Here is a 19,114-nt window from a genome sequence, read left to right on the forward strand (position 1 = left end):
CTGGAGGATTCTGCAGCTTTATTTACTGTCAAGCTCACAAGTTAAACCAGCTCGGATCCTCTTGGGATCTGTTTGAAAAGCGGTGGTCTTTTAATCATACTCAACCTTTTTTTTCTTTTTTTTAGCTAAAATCAAATAATCAGTATTGTTTTCTTGGACATAGTTTATTAGGAGTTTATTAGAAATTTTTCTCCAAGTTGTTGTAATAAATGTTGGCGCGTAGCAAACCGTCCCTCTCCTCCTCTCCATTGCTGCGAGCTCTCTGTTTACAAGCTCTCCTGCTAGCTTACAGCCCCTCTCAACCCCAACCTAGCATAACCGGTGCAGCAAAATCGGCGAGCAACCATCCAATCATGCACTTTTGATCCAGGTTCCGGCTCAGTTAACAAAAACAAAGACATACATGGATCTAGTCTACACGTGGATTCATCAGAATGGAGCAGAGCAGAAAGCTTGTGGCCCACCCAACATATTTTCTAAACCATAATTAAACTCTTTTTTCTGCTCCTGATCCATGGCTTTAATCTTAATTTTCTTTATATGCTTCCGCTATCATGAAAAAAATGCTATAAGAATAACGATAGAAACACCAAAAACAACATTTTCATTGGTGAGAATCTTTAACATATTTTATTTTTAAAGGATTATTCCGATTTAGAGAACCATTCAGTCATAAAACCACTGCGGTTTTCTTCTGCCCCTTTTTTTGGAGCGTCTGTAAACAGTTGCAGCTGAATCAGCATATTGGCCAAATATGTTTGGAGATTCATTCATTTATTTTTTGAGTCCCAAGTTCTCTCGGCTGCTGAACTCAAAATCATCTGCCCTGTAGCTCAGACTTTAGGAGGTTTAAAAATGCTTGATTTGGTTTCAGCATTATTGTGACGGGATCATATCCGGGTTCCTTCAATTTAAACTTTTAGGTTTTTGTTAAAAGTGTAAAACAGATCTGAAGCGTGAATCTCTCTGCTTTCTGATTGGCCGCCGCCTCAGCAGCTGATCAAATTCCCAGGTTTGTTGCCTTTGAACTCCATCAGAGCCACGGCGTGCGCTCGCTGTGTATGTGCTGACTCAGGTGTCTGCTGCTGCCTCCCCTCCGTTTCACCTTCCAATCAGGTCAAAGGTTGCAGTACAGATAAACAGATGACGATGATGAACACTTCCTGTTCGATAAACTCCTCCCATGTGAGGAAGAGGCCCCACACAGAGTCCGAGCAGCTCGGTGTCACAAACCCAGATTTGATCCAACATTGTGGCTCCTCCCCTTCCTGTTTACCAGATCCAGCTGAGACCTGAAAGTCTGAATGACAGGACAAAGATCAGAGCACCGTCATGCTGTCATCATGCAGCAAGTGCAGAATTGATTCTGCTTCATGGAGCTGCTGTTCAGTAGCTGATGCTGTCGTCCCGCTATAGGTGCAGCTATAATCTGCTGATCAAATCCTTCTGAATGTTTGGGTTTTCTGAAGCAGAACGTCTCACATCTGTGATGATGGTTATGTGATTGAAAATAGGGAGAAAGAAAAAAAGCAGCATTTCAGATCAGCAGACTTCTTCAGTGTTCTGTTTTTATGGATGCGAGATTCTTCTTAGAGTTAAAAAATAGGATTTTTACTGTGATCTATGCCTGTGATGTTACACATTATTGCAGATCAGAATGTGGTTCTGTTCATGATCCACACTGATCATATTTTTAGCTATTTTTAAAATAGCTAAAATCTTTTAATTTTGATTATGCAATTTTTAGCCAAAATTCTTATTATTCATCTGTTTTCACACTCTCCCGCTAGCTTACAGCCCCTCACACCCCTAGTGCAACATTACCAGTGAAGCAAAAATGGAGAGGAATTTTGTAGCTATCCAGCCGTTCAGTTTTGATCCAGATGCCACTCAGGAAAACAAAGACAAACATGGATCTAATCATCTACATCAGAATGGAGTGGAGCTTGTGGCCCGCCTAGCATATTTTTTTATATAACAAATGTACTTTTTACAAATGTCATTTTTTTTATCTGCTCCTGACTTACAATGATTTGAATAAAGAAATTCACAGAGAGAAAAATTTAAGCTTCATTTTCTTAATATATGTCCGTCATCCAGAAAAATGCCACAAGATCATGTTAAAAACACCAATAAATACAATTACCATAGGAGTGTTTATCTAAAACAGTGAATTCTACAGTGAAGCACAACATTAAACGGTAAAACATCCAACTTTAAGGGAATGCATCAGAGTTTTTGTTGTAATAATTTGAAGCTGCTCTAAGTGTGTTTTCAGCTTCAGCATCTCTGATCTGTGGAGCTTTTCTCTGTTTCAGGTGAAGATGTTTGGTCGTACGCAAAGAAGCTGCCACACCTTTTCCAGCAGGGCGGCGTGTTCTACAACATTGTCAAAAAAGACATGGGTCAGTGTGTTTTCCTGATCTTTTTGTTTCTCACAAACACATGTTGTGTAAATTTTTTTTTTTTTTTTTTTTTTTTTATCAGTCGACTAATTTGAATGCCTTTGTTCATAGCAATTGTCATCAAATTCAATGTACAACTTTTCTGATTTAGCAATTTTATCTATTTGGTAAAAGAAAGTTGGGTTAACTAAAACATAATTTCTTTGTATTTGTTAATTAACTGTTTACCTCTTCTTTGTATCCTTTTTTGATTAACTGATGATGGAGGATTTCAAATAAACGGTTTTGAATATTTAGCTGGTTTAGATGCTTATTGCATAAACTGTTAATATTTATGAATCAGATTCACTTTTAAGTTTAGGATCTGAAACTTTTGTTTGTTGTGTGTCACTCAGGTCTGATGGACGGGAAGCACTGCACGCTGCCGCACCTGACGGGGAAGACCTTTGTGTTCAATGCTGCCGAGGACCGCCTGGAGCTCTGCGTGGACGCTGCGGGACACTTCCCCGTGGGGCCTGACGTGGAGGAGCTGGTGAAGGATGCGCTGGTGCAGCTGCGCTCTGAGGCGTCCAGCAGAGGCAGCAGAGAGGGAAGCCCCTCCCACGGCTTGCTGCGTTTGGGCAGCGGCGGCGTGGTGCGGAAAAAGGAACAACTGCAAAGCGTCACAGCTTTCCAGGGGAAAGGTCACTCACTGGGGAGCTCTGAAAGCTCCTCCCCTCCAGAACACCGGCCTATCACTCGGCAGCACAGCAGCGGGGTGGATCTGAGCGCCAGTGTGTCCCGAGGGCCCCCCGACCTGTCGGATATCCCCGAGGACACCACCAGGGAGCTGGTCCGCATGGCGCCGGGCTTCGTCACCATGAAGGACAGCCGCGCTGTGGACCCGAGCCTGATGGAGCAGCAGAGGAAGAAGCTGCAGGAGATGGTCTCCTCCATCCAGGCCTCCATGGAGCGCCACCTCAGAGAGCAGCAGAGCTCTGCCGCCGCTGCAGGGGGCGGAACCCAGGAGCGAACAGGGAGGACTGAGACGGGCAGCGGCCAGGCGAAGCCCACCGCCCATCAGTCAGCAGGAGGGATGACGCCCGGAAAAACGGAGGAGAAGACGGAGGAACCGGAGGAGATGGAGAGTCAGGACGCAGGGCAGAGCCATCCCTCTGAGCCCATGGACCACTCCTGATCGCTCCTGGACTCTCAAAGCCCCCCCACCCCGCCTGAGCGGCGCCTCAGGTGCAACCATAAAGCTTTGCTCTTTGTCATGTCGCGTCGTCTTTACTGCATGACTACAGAGCGTCTGCCCTGCAGGGGATCGGAGCCGGTAAGACACGCCCTCTGCGCTCTCATGCCGACTTCACAGCCCGCCGCTGTGCGCCTGCACATGTGCACTCGGCGGTACACACCCCCATCGCAGCTGCAGCCAATCACAGAACCCAAAACCATCCGTTCTTTTGCCTTCCAAATCTGTTTGTCTTATTAGGCTGAACCTGAAAGTCGAGAAGAAATGTTGGCAGAATCTTAAATAGGTTCACCTGCAGATGTGAACGTGCACGAATGTGTGCACGTGACTCCGGACGTGAGGTTAGATATATAGTCTTTCATGGTGATGAAGGTTTTCTGCTGTGTCCTCTTCTTTAGGCCAAACTGCACCACCTAGAGGCAGCAGGTGGAAACGCAGCAGCTGTTTCTAATTCAGGAGGTTCCTACAGAAAAACCTGGTCCTTCCTGTGATCTCAGGCTGTCAGACGAGTAACAGATTAAAAAAACAACAACAAACAAACAGAAGATGCTGATGAAAGGCTTCATCAACAGCTGGTGCAATTCATTTGACCTGAAAATTAATGTGAAGTGTCATTTTTTGGAGGGAAATTTTCTGTTTTATTCCTAAAGTCCCTTCAGGCAAAATTCAAAATATCTTCTTTTTAAACCTAGACATAATTGTTCCTCACAGTAGTCGGATGAATCTGGTCGTTCATCTAGACAGGAGTTTTTCCAGGTGAATCCAGAAACTAAGAAAATCTGATCCTGTTCGACCAATCTGACAATAAAACTGCCTTTCAAACAGATTTGTTTAACCAGATTTTAAAGTCCTGGTCCAAATGGATGCAACAGCATTCCCAGAAGTTTGAGCTAAAACCAGGTTTGGATCGTCTTCCCATGATCCTTTTCTCCTTAACGCTGAGCTCAGCTGTATGCTGGTTTGATTCTTCTTTACATCCCATGTTTCCTTTGATGGGTCACTCGTCTGCACGTTCAGTTAAAAAATCCACCAAGAAGTCACCAAAGATCAGCTGATCAGCGACAGAGGGTTCACTGCTGACAGATGAGACATTCTCCACAAACTTTCTTTTGTTTCTGAGCGCAAAGTGGAACTTTAGTTTGGTTTATCTGATGGTCAAGTGCCTGAAACTTTCACTTTTGCCCAAAATGAAGGAAAACCTTCTAATTTTAAGAAATAAATTTTAGTCTTTTTTGGTTAAAAAAAAAGACAGACAATAGTATTTGTCTGAAACTTTGGAGGAGTAGAAACACTTGAAATTAGGATATGTTTGTTTGGATTTGAGACGTTTTGCAGTTAAATTTAACATTCTTCATAACTACATTTCCCATGAGCCACCTGGGAGCAGAAGTTGCCACCAGCAGTGTTTTTTTCTGAATATAAATGCATTTTATCTGAGTTTTCCATAAAAATGGTTGAAGTTGGAGGAAGCTGACAGGTGTCCAGGTCAGGACAACAGGAGACAATCGTAAACAAACAAAATTCAAGGAAGTTCAGAGCTTTATCTGCTTTCAGATTGTTTGTTTCATTGTTATCTGAGGAGCTCTCCAGAGTAAACATTACTGTAGTACTGATCGGACGAGCAGTCAGGTGACCAGTGGCTCCACTCACAGGCGGATTTTATTTTGAAAGTGGTTTTCTTTTTTGCATTTATAAAAAATAAAAAATATTTAAGAGGTAAAATGCTCCTCTTAAACCTTATTTTTTTTTAGAAAACAGGTTTAAATTTGAAGTGTTTTTTTCAGAAGCAGCTTTTCAGACCCACACACTGTCCTCAAGGGGGCACCAAATCACCACTTCATTTTGAGTCAGGCTCTTTTCATCTGCAGAAGAAGTTGTTCTCATCTGCTGGGTTCATACTTTAAAACCTATGAGGTGCAGGTTGTGCGAACTCAGGTGAATCCCTGAAGGGTCAGAGGTCACGGGAGCAGCGGGAAGTTTGATCCTCGCAGGTTTTAGGAAGCTTAGATGCCGGATCCTTCCGTTTTTGCAGTTTTTCTCATTGCTGTTGCGTTTTTTTTCCGTCTGTCTTGCAGAAGTTTCCAGAAGAAATTCCAGGTGTGGCGTAAACATGAGCATGTGCTACCGGGATAGTGCGTTTTCCCCTTAGCTTTAACGGCTGCAGGCTCTCTGAAACGGCTGTCGATGAGTTTCCGCTTCGAAATAACAAAAGAAAGTCAGTTTCCTCTTTTTCCTTTAAACAAAATAAAGTGGTTTCCATCCAGCCTTAAAACATTAAACTGACTGATTTCTTAAGTTCCTTTAATGGAACTGGCTGAAACTCTGTGACTCGGTCCAGTTTATCAAAGAAATTTGTTTGAGATCAACATGCGGAAGATTTTGCACTTTGCTAGGAGGAGAGGCGGGTCCGTCTACCGGAGACTGAAGGTTCTGGACTCTGCTTTAACACACTTGAAGTTCCTCTGTGTGACTGCTGTACTAATGATATAAAATGTAATCCACTTGTATAATAGTATATATTGTAGTATATTTGGACGTGTACAGAAACAGATTGTTCATTTCCTGAAGTTTGACATCGCTGTTTGCATGAGAGGACTTTTCTGCCACAATAAAATCACTTCCTTCACCTGTTTTGGTTTGGTTTCATCTCTGATTTGTCAGAAAATGTTTCTGTTATGTGTTTATGTTCTTTGATTTACAGTAATGTTTAATTGTTAACACGATCAACGTAATTCCAGTAGATTCTGAAGGAGAAAAGCGGCTCATACGAGCCCCTCCCGCAGGTGTGGCAGAGAATTTTCAGAATTAATTGTCCATTTTAAGTTCCTCCCTGTCTTCAGTGGGAGGTTTCATCATCAAGATATCTGGTTCTTCCTTTAGAATAATTTTGAGCAGCTCTCTTTCCTCGCCGACACAAACTTCATCCTTTTCTTTAATTCATGGAGATTCCGCCTCCTGCAGGTTCAAGCTATAGTCTTGAGGTTCAACTGACTTGTCTGATGAAGAAAAAAGTCAAAACATTAGTTAAGTCACAACAAAAATCAGTCTGGAGATGCAAACATGTGTTTGAAAATCACGGAAAAATAATTGTCACTAATTCCTACAGTAAAGAAAGACTTTAAAGACGTGTTTTAACATGTTCTCGTGATATTTTTTCTGATGATGGAAGGCATACATAAATAAAATTAGGCTTAAGATTTCATTTCTACGCTTTTTTTTTTTTTTAATAAATGGGGTTAGTTGGCTTGAGGCAAGGGAAGATAACTTTAGGTCTACGGTCACTGAAAAAAAAAAAACAAAAACATAAGCAGTTTATGGGCAGAAAATTTAAAGCATAAAACGGAACAATTCTAGCTCCTCTACAAGTCAAATGTATTTATTCGTTACACCATGATGAATTTTGCCTAGGTTCTTAAGTTCTGATTAAATATCTAGCTTTCACATTCGTGTATACGTTAGACGACAGCTGTACACATCTGTTGTGTGCATGTTTGTCTCATGTCTCCGGGTGACGCCCATTTTCCTTTAGTCCATTTTCTGGAAGCGCGTTTATGACGGGACTTTGTGACAATGACGGCATCGCGACTGAAACTTTCAGCACCTAAATTTAAATCACAGTAGCACCATTTTCACTGCACTTTCAAAAGTTGATGCTAATGATGCTCTTGTTTACTTCCGCCGGCAGATTTGGAATTTCCGGTCCCTTCTTCTTCTTTAGTGTTTTAAAGGGATCCTGCTGTGAGAGCGTAGCGCTGCTGCCCTCTTGTGGAATGGTTTAGGTACTACCTTTAATACATACCACTAATGGCTTTCTGCTGAATCTATTAGGCCCGACCAGTTTTTACCGCTAAATACATGACAATCAACTCTTTATTTTATTTATTGATCCCTTTAGTTGCTAGAATTTATTCATTTCCATTTATTTCAGTCTATATTTGTTTTCATATTTATGGTTTTTAAACAGGGGTATTTGAGGACATTTCAAAACTGTTGGTCTCTTTGTGGTACCATTTTAAAAACTTTGATTTAAATAAATTAAAAAAAATGATATTTTATATTTGAATAAAAAGTACTGCTTAAGATCAATAAACAAATTAGCAGATTATAACATTAGTAATGTATTTTAATAACTGCAACAATTAATGTTAATAATTAATAATGTTAATAATTAATGTTCTAGTAATCCTGTTCCAGGGAATTAATTTGGAAACAGTCTAATAGGCTTGTTATTTATTTATTTTTATTTTAAACTATATTTTCAAACGTTTTTTTCTCTCTCTCTTCAGGCAAATATACACTTTTTTTAAACATTACATATTAAATTTGTAACATAAATTGGCAAACTTCGGTTTTTGGAAGCAAAGTTATTTATTGTAGAACCATCAACACAAAAAGCTAAAAACATCAGACAGTATTATTGATCTGCTCATTTATTGAACATACTTCATTCCCGTTTAGGGTGCGGTGTCAAACAGCAGCTGAAGGGTGAGGGTGGAGTGGACCCAAGACAGTTTTCCAGTCTGTTTCAGGGGAACACAAAGATAAACAACAACACACTCACATTCTCTAACCAATAACAGATGTTTTGGACTGTGGGAGGATGCTGGAACATTCACACAAGTATGAGGAGAACATGATTGTTGATGCGTGGGCTAAAGATCTGCTGAAACTGTTGTCAGAGCTCTCGCTAAAGCGGCCGGTATCATTGCTGAACAATGACCTGACAATGAGACTGAGTCCGACAACGATGAGAGGAAACCGACATTTTCATTATAGAATTACACAGCTGTTTAAAAACTGTATTTTTTAAAGTCTTAGCTGTTCTATGAAGTCAGATATGCCAATTTCCGAAAAATGTTTGGGCATGGCAGGTATAGGCTACATACTCCTCTGCAAACGTAAACTTTCTGTCACTGTCAGGACAGGTACTGAGATGCCACAGAAGGCTCAGGTGAACCAGACATGTTGGAAGCAGAACCTGCAGTTCTTGTAGAAACTGTTATATGTGTTTACTATATAACATCTTCACAGATGCTTTCTCAGCTATTGGGCTGACATACACATTCTTGTTGAGCCTTTTATTGTCCCAAGTTTCATGTCAGAGAACCATCTCCATTCTGAAGATAAAAACAGGTTATGGAGCATGCTCAGTCAGGAGCACTCGGAGGCTTTTATGATCATGTCAGCATAAAAATAAATTCTTATGTCCATTGAAGTAAAAAATAAGGTTTCAGAAACTAGTTCACTTCTTAGGTGGTGACTAACGCTGTACATTCTGGAATTATTATGGTGATGGTTTTACAAATGTTAAAAAAGTTCAATTACACGTTTTCATACAGGTTACACTTCTTAAACCACAACTTTTTGTTATTATTATTTGTTTATTATTTGTTATTTAGGATTTTTTTCTCCCAAACTGTGATAAAGCATTTATTGTATTTTACATTCTAAATTATTTCCTAATTTTTCATGTGGGGAAAAATGAGCCGGTCTTAACCAGTAAACTCCTGGCCTGAAAAGTTGTCCCACTCTTGAGTCTGGAACTCGGATTACTAATAACTTTGCTAATCTGAGTTTCAGGCTCATTTGTGCATCTAGCGGTAAATGAACTACCTCCACCTCTCCAATTAACACTTTAATTGTGACCCGCGTGCTGCTCTGCTAGAAAATGTATTATTTTCCTGTAAAATGGCGGCGTTAGGACCCGGGGTAGCGCAGCTGACAGCGCTGGTAAATTTAGAGCGCGCGCGCGCTCAGGTCAGAGCAGCGTGGGTCACGCGGAGACCAGAACTGACCGGACCCGTCCGGATCTGCCTTTACCGCCGAACAGTGTCAAAGCGCGCACGGTCCTTTGACAACCCGCGAGTTTAAGGTCCAGAGATTTGTACAGAACCGCGTCTGTTCGTGGGGCGTTCACGGACTGCTCCGTCCTCTGTTCATCACACTACTGTTCTTCCATATCTGGAAATGTAAGTCTTTTGATGTTTTTGAATTTCTTCCATGATTTTCTAAGAATATATATATTTTGTATTTTTCCATATTTGTAAAAACGAAATAAAAGGATGAAAAAATGGAGGTAAAAAATTGTCAATTGTTTCCGAGGTTATATAGAACGATTAAGGATGACCCAAACTCTCGTTATTCCAAATCAATAATGTAAGAAATAATGGGGTTTTTTTTGCAAGTTCTATTATGCATACAAAAAAATAATTATGTACAAAATGAGGGTCTTAAAAAATCCAAATAAAATTTAATTTTATAGAAACAGTAGATTTCCTTTGGTTTTGTCAAATATTCTTATTTATTCATTAAGAATGGAATTTCGGATAAAATTTGTTTTTTTTTTCTGTAACTCTTTGATTTTTCTGTATTTTTTACATATTGATTTATAGTTCACTTTTATTCTTGTTTCTTTGCAGTGCTTCAGTCTTTTTTTGAACGTTTTTCCATGTGGTGGGAGTACAGACAGAGGCTGGCTATGCTGTGTACCCATTAAAAAGCCTATAAGTGTTGTAAAAAGTTCCTTCTGACTCTCTCCTCGTCCAGGACTTGATCCGAGGAGGTCAGTTTGTCCATACCTGGCCGGGATGCTGCAGCTGTGTAAGGTCACCAGAGCTCTGTTCATCAGCAACTCTCGCTCCGCCTGCAACGACGAGCTCATCCAGCAGGAGGCGGTGACGCTCTGCATCAACGTGTCCAAGCAGCAGCCGTTTCCCTCCGCCAAAGTCACCAAGCTGCAGATCCCCGTCTACGACGACCCCAACGAGGACCTCTACAGCCACTTTGACCGCTGCGCCGACGCCATCCAGAAGGAGGCCAACCGGGGAGGACGCAGCGTGGTCTACTGCAAGAACGGACGCAGCCGCTCCGCCACCATCTGCATCGCCTACCTGATGAAGCACCGCAGACTGACGCTGACGGAGGCCTTACAGGTCAGGATGATGGAGATCAACTGGAGATTTAGTTATGATGATGCAATTTTGTGTTTTCTAGGACATAGTTTCTGCAGAGCGGCAAGAGTTAATTAGACTCTCACCTCTTAATTATAAGGGGGACCAATGGCATGAAGCAACCCCAACCCCTCTTCCTATCCCCCATAACTCAGGGCTCTCTATTAACAAGCTCCCCTACTACCTTACAGCTCCTCACAATCGAAACCTCACATTATCAGTGCAACAAAAACGGCGAGCAATGATGGAGCCGTCCAGCCGAACAGGTCGGAACCAGATGCCAGGATGAGGAAAATACAGAACGTCTATTCCTGATCCCCAAGGATTTGAAGAAATGTCAGTTTAAGATGAATTTCCTTAGAATATATCCCCCATTATCTGAAAATGGCACAAGAATGTGTTAAAAACGCCTGAAACTCAGTTTTCATTGGGGTGAGTCTTTAATTAGGACCTGAAGGGGATGACCTGAAGCAGGTGACCTGACGGCAGCGTAAGTTGATTCCCCTCAGCTTTCACACGGTTCTATTTCAGGATTTTGGAGACTTTTTGCTGTGTTAACTGCTGTGATGACTGCTGTCATCAGCAGACCGGTCCTGAAGGTCAGAGAGTCTGCAGGTGGAGCTGAGGCTGCAGGACGGTTTCATTTTTCTAAAACATGAAGTGTTTTTTGGTAATTTTCATCAGAGTAGAATAACCTTTTTATCAGAGAAGCTCAGGAAGAGTCTAAAGTTTTTATCCAAATGGAAAACAACAAATAAACAAAACAGTGAATCTTTTTCTGACCAGAAATTCTTCTTCCATTCATCATAGAGGAGTTTAACATCATCTGGACAAAGACAGAACCAGAACAAAAGTCTGAAAAATAAAAGAGAACTTGACTCCTGAAGAGAATAATCTCAGGATCCTTGTTGATTAGACTTGACAGATATGACTACAGCTTTCCACTTAATGTTGATTCTTCTCTCAGAGGGTGAAGACAGCACGTCATGAGATCGATCCGAACCCTGGCTTCATGGCTCAGCTGCAGAGGTATGAAGAGGAGCTGAAGAAGAGGAGGGGAGAGTCCTGACGTGATGAAGCAGCAGGTGAAGCCTCCACTCCAGACTCTCCTCTGATCCCAAACTTCACATGGAAACGGGCGAAACACAGTCTGAGAAAACCAACCTTTCATTTATTTATTGATTGATTTATTCATTGACAGTATTTAGTCTTGTGTTTAACAAAATATCCATTAGAGGGCGCCAAAGTTAGGAAATTATCAATGCAGATTTGACTTAAAATACTTGCCATTGAAAATAAATAAACAAAATATATTATTATCGTTTTAAATGTTTATAAAATTATACCAAAATATAGTTAAGACTGTCATGATTGTTCAGTCTTCCTTTTTCTTATGAAATGTTATCATGTTTTTTACAACATTTTGTAATTCTTTTTTTTTTTACTTTCTGTGTTCTGTAATTCAAAGTTTTACCTCTAGCTGGCACAATTTCCTTAAAAATAAGCTATGTAGAAAAAGTTTGAACCATTGACTGTATATGTGAAATGGACTGACCCCCACCCCCCTCATTCCAAACAGGTTTAGAAGTCATTATTTGTCAGAATAACCGTTCTTACTTGACTACATTTTTTAACATGGTTTTGCTAATCCAGATTTTTTTTTACGACATTTTTCTGTAGCGAAAATTATTCCAAGTTATAAACTGACCAATCAGATGCCTCAGTGACTCACGTCAAACATTTAAAATGTTTGACAGATTCTCCCAGCCTGACTGGTGAAAATGGTTGCCATAGAAACGTTGACTTAAGACTGACTCGGATAAATCACTGCTTATTGATGACGTCTGGCTCCAACATAACTACACCTGTATAGCTGAAAAATTGGCAGCTGATCTGACTTAATTTTGTTGGTTCTGGAAGAAAGCTGCTTTCTGTGAGGGAGGTCACACTCACTCATCCAGTTCTCATTTACAGTCAATCGTTTAGAAACAATAAAAAAAAATGATAGAAACTCAAGAATAGTTAAGAGACAACAGTAGATCCTCCTCAGAAACCTGCAATAATATCCATCTGCTTTCATTTACCAACCTGAACATTAACTTTGATTAAAGTCAACAAAACAAATACATTAAATAACACACCTGCTTTCATTAGTATGAGACACTGTGAGGATAAAGTATTACCTCTTGAATTGGTGAACATTTTAACTGCTTTAAACTGTGAAATTAGTAAACATAAAGACTCAGGGTTAATGTGCAAACACGTGTAAGACTCGTTTGAAACAACAGTTTGCAGACTTTTATTTGAAGTTTGAGTCTGGAACAAATATATTTGTGTTTGTGGTGCCTTCCTTTCAAACAAAAGCAATAATTCTATCTCCTTTAGACCACAGGAATCCTCAATTTGATGAGAATGAAACCAGTCTAAATGTGTGTGTGTAATATACTGTGTAAAATATTTGGCGCATTTAGCTGCTTAATGACTTTAAGATTGTACACTTCTGTATTCGCTGGTGGATATCAAATAAAGTTAATATACATCAAGGATCTGCTTTGAGATTTCTGAAGATAATCTCAGCATTCGTTATGTCGCGAGATGTTTTTCATGGTTATATTTTTCGTTTAATGTTGACTTTTGTTTCATTTGGTTGACCTGATGTTTTCTAGAAATTGAAAGGACACCTCATGAACTTCTCCTGAATTTGGTAAGGTTACATGTTGAAGAACAACACAAAGAGTATGAGAGTTTATTATTTAAAAGTTAGTACGTCTTTGATGCTGTTAGATGTTGCTGGGGCTTCAACAGATCAGACTGATCTCCTGGAAGACGCTGAGACTCCCTGCAGGTTATTGGTTTTGTCCCACTCCTCCTGCACCTTTCTGATCCAATCATTGTAGTTGGACACTTTGGTGTAGATGCCTAGCTTGTCTATTTGGCCGCAGCCCTCGCCCCACGACACTAAGCCAACCAGGAACCATGTGCCGTGGTACAGAGTGACCATTGGCCCGCCGCTGTCCCCTTCGCAGGCGTCAATTTTCTGACCCAGGATTCCAGCGCAGAGCACGTTTTCAGAGATGGTGTGAGGAAACATTTGTTGTTCGCAGACGCTGTGGTTGACCAGCGGCACTTTGATGACGTTCAGGGCCGAACTGTACTTACCGCTGTCATCTTTGCCCCAGCCAGTCACCACAGTGGTGGTGCCATTAAGGTGGAGCACCCTCTCTGCCATCGCCTGCCCTGGTAGGCATATGGGAGCAATGTAATTGTTATACGGGGCGGGGGTCTGCAGGCGCAGCAGAGCAATGTCATTGTCCACAGTGTCTCTGTTGTAGTTTGGGTGTTTGAAAGCCTTGACCACCGTCAGTGTCACCTCTGTGCCTTCCTTTCTGAGAAGCTCGTAGTCACCTGACAGCACAAATCATGATGAGACAGTCAGTGACAGTGAGAAATAGTCACAACAGAAAAGCATTTCAAGTATTTTTCTATTAAACCTTTTAGTGGAGCTTTCTGTTAAATGTATCTGTACATCACTAATTTGATTTCAACTGATCATAGTTCTTCTTGAATTTCCCACCATCATGTACTTATCTTAAATACAGAGTGTCTAATGGTAAAATCTATTGACAGGGACCTGCTAAATTTATCCTTGCTATTAAAAAAAAGTCTTAAATATTACATGGAAAAATAAAACTATTTAATTTTGCCTTTAATAAGTTTTTAATCAGGAATATTTTTTTAAGAGAGCATCTGGAGATACCTCAAGAGTGAGTCACAGACAGATATGGTGGAGGGAATCTTGTAGGACAAAACATCCTTCAGATTTAGAAACTTACAAAGTAGACTGCATAAATTGTGTGTGTGCCATGAACATGTGTTGTATTATACTTGCAACATATTTTTTCAGTTTTTTTATTACCTTTTTCCAACATATTTTTGTATTATGGCCAAACATGTCTGCTCTGGACTTATTTCTTGTTTGTCTAAAGATACATTCAAACTGATATGTTACTGATATTGGTCCTCTGCTGAGCCTCATCTAGTCCTTTCAGTTTGATAGGCGTGAAAGTTCCCCTCTTACTAAACCTACGTTCACAGTGGGCATGTGTCACGCATTCTAGAACACGCTGAACGTGGGTTCACTACTACATCCAAGTCCCTGATTGGTCAAAGTTCAATTGATTTAACCCTTATGCTAACCTAGGCATGTTTATATTAAAAGTGGGGCCATCTGAACCCTACTGAACTTTTTTTTTTCCAAGGATTTTTAATCTCCACTGGTGTCCATGATTGACAAAATGGGCGGCAGTGGCTCAGGTGGTAGAGCGGGTTGGCCAATGATCGAAGGATAGGCGGTTCGATTCCGGCTCCCGCCAGCCAAGTGTCGTTGTGTCCTTGGGCAAGACACTTTACCCTACTTGCCTCCAGTGTGCCTCCACTGGTGTGTGAATGCGTATGAATGTTCCGGTGATGGTCAGAGGGGCCGTAGGCGCATACTGGCAGCCACACCTCTGTCAGCCTGTCCCAGGGCAGCTGTGGCTACATCAGTAGTTCACCATCACCAAGTATGAATGATGTGTGAATGAATAATGGATATACAATGTAAGCGCTTTGAGCGTCTGGAAAAGCGCAGATAAATCCAATCCATTATTATTTATTATTATTATTAAAATCCTGTCCACCTTTGTCATGGGAGGGATCACACATCAATGTAAGGGTGGAATCATCTGGACCCAAGAGAGCACCGAGGTTAACTTTCAACAAGCATTTAATGGCCATGTGTTTTGTATACAGAACCCAAAAACACCTTAAAAAATGTGCTGAGCTACATGTGAACGTAAGAGTTTTGAACGCAGAAGCCCAAAACATGCATTTGCATATGTCTAAATAGACGTTTGATTTCACAACCCACACAAGTGGATCAGGTAGTGCAACTTATCCAGGACGGCACATCCATACAAACTCTGGCAAAAAGGTTTGCTGTGTCTGTCAGCATAATGTCATGCATGTAGGAACTACCAGGACACAGAACAGTACATCAGGAGATGTGGAGGAGGTTGAAGGAGGGCAACAACCGTGTATTAGGATTACTGCCTCCTCCTTTGTACAAGGGGAAACAGGAGGCGCACTGTCAGAACCAGGGATAGGCAACTCTAGGCCTCGAGGACCACAATTTCTGCATGACTTCGAGATATCCAAACCCTACTCATGACTGATTACTTAGTTCAGGTATGTCCAGCCAATTAAAACATGCCAGAGCAGGGTATGTAGGAAAACATGCAGGAATGCGGCCCTCGAGGTCTGGAGTCCTCCTATCCCTGGTCAGAGCCCTGCAAAATTACTTCTCGCAGGCCACAAATGTGCATATCTGCTCAAACTTTTAGAAACAGACTCTATGAGGGTGGTATGAGAGCCCCATACCCACAGGTGGGAGTTGTGCTTAGAATTGTCCTTCTCTTGCAAGAGAACACCAGTATTGGCAAATTCTCTACTGGTGGCTTGTGCTCTTCACAGATGAAAGTAGGTTCACACTGAGCACATGTGAGAGAAATTACAGAGTTTGGAGACGCAGTGGAGAATATCCTGCTGCCTGCAACATCATCCAACTTATCTAGGTTGCTGGAAGGTTAGAGGTGCCTGAAATAGTCACTGGTTTGTCAAAGTGTAGCTGATGGCTGACTCACCAAGTCGTACACCAAATCGTAGATTATTTTCTAGGCAGTGTGCAGCGGTCAGGACCCAGTTTCTGTCAATTAGGACGCCTCCACAGTGAAAATTTCCTCTGGCATTCAGCACCACCACCTAAATGCAAGAATCTGAGTTTAACCATTTGTTTCCATCCATCCCTGCATTCCTCCCTCATCTAGAATTGGGTTGCAGGGACAACAATGTAAGCAGAAGTTCTTAGAGCTCTCTCTGTCTGCAAATTATTCCAGTGGTTACCCAAGAAAACCCCAAGACTTTCCCAGGCCAGTTGAGAAACCGTACATCAGTGCATACTAGATCTTCACTGAGACCTCCACTAAGGGCAATCACTGTAAACTTCAGCCCTTGATGGCCAAAGTCCTTTATGTTTCCAATCAACCACCAGGATGCCAGCCCCCAAGAGCTCGGGTCTGACACCCCTAATGTAGGGGATCACACTTAGAACTCCCAGGAACATGAGTGGAGGAACACAGTGAACCAGTTGCAAGAGCTTTATCTTTGTCTCAGTCCCTTCTTTATCACAATGGACCTGCACCTATCCACCTGTCGATCTCACACTCCATACATCCTTACTAATGAACACAACCCTAAGATACATTAACTTCTCCACATATGGCAAGAGCACTACTCTTAGAAGGCGTGCCACTTTTTTCAGTCAAGAAGTATGACCTTTTACATCAGGGGTCTCAAACTCGCGGCCCGCGGGCCATCTGCGGCCCGCACAGGTCATTTTGTAATGAGGCAACAAGGACAAAAAAAATCAAAGACCTCAAACCGGAAACTTCAGCTCTTAGTTTCTCCTAAAATTCTAACTACAAAAATCAGGAACAGAATCATTGACAAGGGAGATTCCTGCCAGAGTCTTGAAAACACATGAAACAGGTCCATACTGACAGCAGACTATAGCAAGCTTCTGCTCCAGGTGTACATAGACCTGGCAGACTTCAGTGGAGTGTTCCAGACCCATACTTTTAAGCTCATCCTCTGCCTGGATGCCCTCTCCAAATCTAGAAAACCCACATTTATTAGTTAGGTAAGCTCCAAGGCCGTCTATGGAGGGAGTAGAGCTGGTCTTGTTCTATGACTGGAATGTAAATCCCATTCAAGGATCTACAGTTCTTCTGTCAGCCTTTTCACCCTGAAATAGACTTCAGAGAGACTAGGTAGTGATCTCCCCTTGTACCCCCGTCCAGTTCCTTTCAAAGACAAATGGACATCTCAGTATGCCCATCCAAGTGGATTGTCCTCTGCCCCCACATGATGCTTTAAAGACGAATCCACCAGGGCAACCCCTCATCATCAAGGGACTTGAGTTAATCAAGGTTCGTTGACATCATTATGTTCTGTTCTGTTTGCAGTTATACTTACTCACCTGCCAGGGACTCTCACCCTTCTTGCCCACCTCTCCTCCTAGCATCCAGGGCAGCAGGCCAACCACAGGTCCACTGTACTCTGACCTGCTGATCAACAACTGACCACAAGATGTAGGACCTACAAAAAGAAAAAGCAGATGAAGCTTCTACACTCAAATTGACTTTGAAGTTCCAGAACTTTCTAAGCAAGCACTATCAACCCAAAATTATCCTTTGAGACTTAATTTAACTACTTTTTCTTCAACAATATTCTCCTAATTGATTGCAGTTGTGAAAATACATTCATTAGGATTTTCTTGAGTTGATTAGAGTTGTAGAATTTTCATGGCTCTGCTGCATCTCTGATGGTTATCTTTACAGGTCATTTTGCAGAGACATCAGTCAGACTATTACTTTTGAATCTTACCTTGCGGGATGCATTTTCTGTTATCTTTGTCCAGATTGTATCCGTTTATGCAACTGCATTTCCTCCAAAGACCATCTTCACTTTCTGTGCAGTCATGGTCACAGTCCCCATTATTAACAGAGCAGTTTGTGGCTGTTATATCTGAAAGATAAGAGAAATAGAAAAGTGAAAATGCAGTTACAAAATTAGTATTCTTGCACTGCAGATGGATTTTATACCAATAGACAGAAGCACAGACTTACTGTATTCACAGTATTTGCCTTCATAACCAGGTTTACAGCGACAGGCATAGTCTTGGAACAGATCCACACATTCACCATGCACACACATATTGGACTGACACTGGTTTCCATCTGAAACAAAGTAACATTACCCACAATGCTCTGTGCTGATCAACTGACCACACAGTTGAACAGTTAAAAAAGGAGTCTGATCTTAGCAAAAATCAAATACTTTACCTCTGTGAACACCCCTTTTTTGGATGTATCACTTCTATAAGTGTCAAATTGAATGATAACATTAATGTTTACCTGTGTACACCGTCCAGAACTCCAGCTGAAAGTGCAAATAGAAAATAATCAATTTATGGTTTACACTGCAGTCCTAAGTCAGTTTATGTAGTTGATTCATCAGTCAGCAAGCAGATAATTTACCTGCTTAAGCATTAATGTAAGAAGTGTTTCATGTACCTCGTCAAATTCTGACTTTCCCTATTGTTCAATGTCTAATCATGTAATTCAGGACTGTGCTCATACGTAACAGTGTATGTGTATTTTATCTGATCACTGGTTGGACACTTGGTTCTACTCTATTTTAGGTCTCTTCATTCATGTGCTCAAGTCTCATTTTGTGTTCAGGATATGTTATTTATAGTTTATTTTTTCTAAAATGTCAAAAAAGGTTCATTTTTTAATCTATCTTCAGATGTTTCCAGTTAATCAGTTAACTTTCAGCCCATTCAGTGGTAAATAGCATGTTCTTATATGGTGCTTTTTTACCCTCCATGAAACCTCAAAGCTCTTTAAAGTTACAGTCCCATTCAC

At 41.2% G+C, this 19,114-nt stretch overlaps 3 protein-coding genes across 4 annotated transcripts in view; 2 read left to right on the top strand and 1 right to left on the bottom strand.

Annotated features, from left to right (window-relative positions):
* vcpip1 (valosin containing protein (p97)/p47 complex interacting protein 1) overlaps positions 1-6,270 on the top strand; it is an 11,176-nt gene extending 4,906 nt beyond the window's left edge. Inside the window, exons 2-4 of one of the 2 annotated variants that reach the window (XR_002918872.2) lie at positions 2,319-2,405; positions 2,801-3,720; positions 5,715-6,270. Coding sequence is in view for 1 of the 2 variants with exons in the window: in XM_024268656.2 (XP_024124424.1) it covers positions 2,319-2,405; positions 2,801-3,582 (869 nt within the window). In the remaining variant the exon portion in view is untranslated. Of the gene's footprint in view, positions 1-2,318; positions 2,406-2,800 lie in introns of both variants that reach the window. The other variant, XM_024268656.2, reaches the window with a different exon arrangement.
* A 2,866-nt stretch (positions 6,271-9,136) lies between these two features.
* On the top strand, positions 9,137-12,722 carry dusp28 (dual specificity phosphatase 28). Its single transcript, XM_024268918.2, has 3 exons — positions 9,137-9,608; positions 10,186-10,571; positions 11,557-12,722. Exons 2-3 carry the CDS (start codon positions 10,227-10,229, stop codon positions 11,656-11,658), a joined length of 447 nt encoding a protein of 148 aa, XP_024124686.1. The 5' UTR covers positions 9,137-9,608; positions 10,186-10,226; the 3' UTR covers positions 11,659-12,722.
* A 142-nt stretch (positions 12,723-12,864) lies between these two features.
* Positions 12,865-19,114, bottom strand: part of proca (protein C (inactivator of coagulation factors Va and VIIIa), a) — a 7,543-nt gene continuing 1,293 nt past the window's right edge. The window contains exons 5-10 of the mRNA XM_024268819.2: positions 18,602-18,626; positions 18,314-18,424; positions 18,072-18,212; positions 17,665-17,783; positions 16,271-16,388; positions 12,865-13,994 (exon numbers count right to left, since the gene is read on the bottom strand). Coding sequence (XP_024124587.1) covers positions 13,396-13,994; positions 16,271-16,388; positions 17,665-17,783; positions 18,072-18,212; positions 18,314-18,424; positions 18,602-18,626 — 1,113 coding nt within the window. The 3' untranslated portion in view covers positions 12,865-13,395. The remainder of the gene's footprint in view (positions 13,995-16,270; positions 16,389-17,664; positions 17,784-18,071; positions 18,213-18,313; positions 18,425-18,601; positions 18,627-19,114) is intronic.

The sequence above is a fragment of the Oryzias melastigma genome, linkage group LG17 (genome assembly GCF_002922805.2).
Source record: "Oryzias melastigma strain HK-1 linkage group LG17, ASM292280v2, whole genome shotgun sequence".
Classification (NCBI taxonomy): domain Eukaryota; kingdom Metazoa; phylum Chordata; class Actinopteri; order Beloniformes; family Adrianichthyidae; genus Oryzias; species Oryzias melastigma.